This window comes from Nannospalax galili, unplaced genomic scaffold, assembly GCF_000622305.1.
Source record: "Nannospalax galili isolate Female #2095 unplaced genomic scaffold, S.galili_v1.0 scaffold362, whole genome shotgun sequence".
Classification (NCBI taxonomy): domain Eukaryota; kingdom Metazoa; phylum Chordata; class Mammalia; order Rodentia; family Spalacidae; genus Nannospalax; species Nannospalax galili.
In genome coordinates, this window is record NW_008348785.1 from 782602 (window position 1) to 786798 (window position 4197).

Sequence of the window (4197 nt, forward strand, 5' to 3'; positions counted from 1 at the left end):
CAGGAGAACGGGGGGTATAAAAAAGACCCCTTTCAAAAAAAAAAAAAAAAAAAAAAAAAAAAAAAAAGCACGGACAGGTATTATAAAGAGAAGTACCGTATGTCCTATGAGCATCAGTTGTGCTGCCTATCAGTAAATGAGGAGATATAAATGAAGGTTCCCAGCTGGCAAGATGTCACAGCAGGTAAAAATGTTTGCCTCCAGGCCAGACTACCCAGGTTTAAGCCCTGGACCACACATGGTAGAAGGTGAGAACCAACTCCTACAAGTTCTCCTCTGACCTCCACCATAGCACACATGCCCCACCCACAATAAGTGAATATAGAAAACTTTGAAAACAGTAAAGCCTCAGCGAGGTACGCATTTACGCTCAGCAGGTTTTTTTTTTTTCCTGACTCTTTTGGTCAAATATTCATAAGGATGTGGAATGATGAAACAGATAAAGGGTTTATCCAGTAACTGAGGGAATGTAGTCCGTTCCTGCCCTAGAAAACATTTTTAAAATCTCAGGGGAAGGAAAATGACAAATCTCACAACCCAGAGACTTCATCCCAGATGGAAATCCAAGCCAGTTCAGTAGCGCTTGTAGACGCCAGTATGTAAGGAGAGGTGATCAGAAAAAATCCAGGGTGGTCTATTTATAGGATAGTGGATATGTAAATTGTTCATACAACAGGATACTGCAAATCTATGAAAATAAACAGTCAACAGCACTATGAATCTACAAATATAAGATTAAGAAAAGCCAGTAGAGTTGTAGAAGAAATGGACTGAGCACGAGACCGTTTTTATAATGCTAACGGGGTAAAACCAGTGTGTTGTTTAGGAATGTAAACACTGGGAGCAAAGGATAAAGGGAATCCAGGTAGTGACTGATAGTAAATCCAGATGGTGGTTACCTCTGGAGGGGAATGAGCGGGGTGTGAGAATGAGCAAGATGGGGTGTTGGGGACTAAATCATGCTCTTGGCCCTGCCCGATCTATGTGCTGAAGCCCTAGCCCTTAGTACCTGGAGTGTCGCCTATTTGGGGAGAAGGCCTTCAAAGAAGCTTTTGCGGTAAATTGAGGTCATATGGTATGTAGTAACCATTCATCTCTGTGACCAACGTGCCTTAGAGAACAACTTAAGAAGGGAAGGATTTATTGTGGCTCATAGTTTCAGGTTTGGGTCTATCATGGCAGGGTAGGCATGGTGAGGCGGCTCAGCCTATAGCAGGAGGGGCACATGACTGAGGCTGCTCACCTCAAGGAGGACCAGGAAGCAGGACGTGGAGCCAGGATCAGGGGATGGGTGTAAGGGACCCACTTCCACCAGTTGGCCCCATGTCCTAAAAGTACCACAGCATCCTCAAAATGACACCACCAACTGGGAAACAAGTGGGCAGTTCAGATTCAAGTTGTGGCATGAGCTCCTAACCCTCATGAGAAAAGATTAGGGCACAGACGTGCAAAAAACCTTGTGAACACAAAAGGAGGCGGCATGCTGAAAACCAGCAAGTGGGGCCACAGAAGAAAGCAGAACCGCCACAACTTGACCTTGGACTCCTGGCATTGAGAACTCCGAGGAAATAAAGTTCCATTGCGTGAAGCAACGAATTTGGGACATTCAGTTGTCCCAGTCCTACCAAGTTGACACAGGGGTTTCTAGTCTGTATTTTCAACTGGGTGGTAGATACCCTTGCTTATTTTACTGTTACTTTTAAAATCATATTGAAGCATTTCACATATTTGTTTACACCTAGACAGAATTATATTTACCACCTAAATATTTCTGGCATATTGATTAGCATTTAATTGATCAGTTCATCAAATGTAGTCCTTTAGGCATTCAACAAAGAACATAGCTCCATTAAGGTAATCAGTATGTCATTTTAAGAAAAGGAATGCTATGTTTTATGATCTCCAGTGGATAACAATTAAGGAAATGGGTTATGTGTATGATTTTAAACTAAGATGTTTAATGTAATTACTGCGGTGGAATGAAAGCATCTCTATTCTCTTACTCCTCTGCATTTTCCCTGTCCCATCCACATACTGTCCCAGCCAACATACTGTCATACTGTGATGGTTAAGATGGGCAGCATGACAGAATCTGCAATCACTTTGGAGACAGAACCCCTAGTTATAACCAAGAGGGATTATCTAGATTAGCTGAATTGAGGTGGGAATACCTAGCCGGCAGCACCCAGAGACTGAGTAGCAAATAAAAGGAGGAAACAAACTGAGTACTCCTTTCTTTACGATCCTGACTGTGGCCAGCTGACTAGCTCTTAAAGAATGGGGGTGGGGGCTGGAGAGATGACTCAGAGGTTAAGAGCACTGACTGCTCTTGTAGAGGACCCCGGTTCAATTCCCAGCACCTATATGGTGGCTAACAACTGTCTGTTACTACAGTTCCAGGGGAATCCGATGCCCTCTTCTGACCTCCTAGGTATTATACAATATGGGTGAGTACAAGGCACACTTGTGCTCATAAAAATAATAAAGTATTTTTTAAAAAAAGAAGGGGTGTGGTTAATGTGTACTCTCTCAAGGGTACCATCTTAGGGAAGGCACAAATTCAAGGTTTCTGAGGCCAAACAGAGAATGCAGGTGCCTGGCTCTCCACTGATGTGTGGGTAAAGGGATTAGGGGATGGGAGGGGAGGACAAGGGAGGGTATCCGGCTGTGGGTGGATTCCTTCCTTCATTCCCCACCTTTATGTATCCAGCAGTCTCATGTACATGAGAGACAACCACAAACAAACACGCTGATTACAAGTGGAACGATGCTCCTTTTTATGGAGGACAGGACAGAATAGCCAGGGAAAGAGTGAGATGAAGCTTCTAATAGCTGACTTTTAAGCTGGTTCCAGGTAGAGGACTCAAAGGAAAGCACTCCAGTATGTGCAAAGTCTCAGAGGGGCAAGAGAGTGCCTGTGTTTGAGGGGCAGGCAAGGTCAGGGAACTAGAGCCAGGAAGGAAGGCGAGCAGTGTGGGCCTGTGTGGACGGAAGAGGAGGCCAGGCCACAGGAACAGGGCGCTGAGACACCATAGGCTGTCCCATTGGTGCAGCGGAAAGCTGATGCAGGCTGGCTTAAAGCATATCTGGACTGATGAGACTGAAGTTTCAACATATCCTTCCACTGTTGGAGGGTGGTGGAAAATGGATGGGAGGAAATCAAGTAGAGCAGGAGGACTCTGGACTAGACAGGTTCCCCTTAGGGAATCTGAATGTGGATTGAGCTAGAGAGGGGTGGAGGAGGAGTGGAAGGGAGGTGGAGGGGGCGATGGGGGGGCGGGAGGGAGGATAGAGGGGGCCTGGGCTGTGAGAGTGGTACTTCAGAGAGCAGTTCTCTGGGACTGTTGGTTCATCCCATAGAGGCCTCGAGCATGACTTTAGGGCTTCTTCCATGAGCAAGTGGGGAAATAAAGGTGTCCTCTATAGAGTCAGAGAACAGTGAAGACAGCGTGCATGGGCTGTGGTAGGAGTGGAGGGTCCCAAGGGAGTGTGGCCGAAGGAAACAGAGATAAAGTCCACAGGGCTGGGCATAGCATTTTCCAACTCACTTGCCTGGTCTTCTATATTTGGAACCTCATAAAGTCCCTAAGAAGAGAATCAACCAATCAATCAACCAACCAATCAACCAACCAATCAACCAACCAATCAATCAGTCAATCAATCAATCAACCAACCAATCAATCAACCAATCAATCAACCAACCAATCAACCAACCAACCAACCAATCAATCAATCAACCAACCAACCAATCAATCAACCAATCAATCAATCAATAATCAATCAATCAATCTTTCTCTCTCTCCCTTCCTCCCTCCCTCCCTCTCGCATCCCTCCCTCCCCCTCCCAGACTACACCCATGGATCACATTTAGTTATCGGCAAGCCAAAGCCCAGTGCTTTTTGACCAACCCTTGTTTCTCTTTCAGGTGCATCCAGGAGTGCTGAATGTTCGACTGCAACTGGAAAGTCGAGAACTGATCATAAATCTGGAAAGAAATGAGTAAGTCAAGTTTGTTCTTATTTACAGGAGGAAGTTAGCACAGCGTTCACAGAAAAATGCTCAGTAACTTACATCGACATTGAGAGCCACAGAAACTGTAGGTGTGCAATTCTGTCACATTGCAAAGAATTAACCAATGGTAAATAAGGAATTTTGGTGCGCTAAAGGAAGTAGTTTCTTTCCTCCCTCCCTCTCCCC

At 45.3% G+C, this 4197-nt stretch overlaps 1 protein-coding gene across 1 annotated transcript in view; it reads left to right on the top strand.

The window, feature by feature from the left end:
* The window catches only part of Adam12 (ADAM metallopeptidase domain 12), a gene marked incomplete at its 5' end in the record, with an annotated part of 371815 nt that overhangs the window by 100671 nt on the left and 266947 nt on the right, over positions 1 to 4197 (top strand). The window contains one exon of the mRNA XM_017801328.2: positions 3926 to 3999. Coding sequence (XP_017656817.2) covers positions 3926 to 3999 — 74 coding nt within the window. The remainder of the gene's footprint in view (positions 1 to 3925; positions 4000 to 4197) is intronic.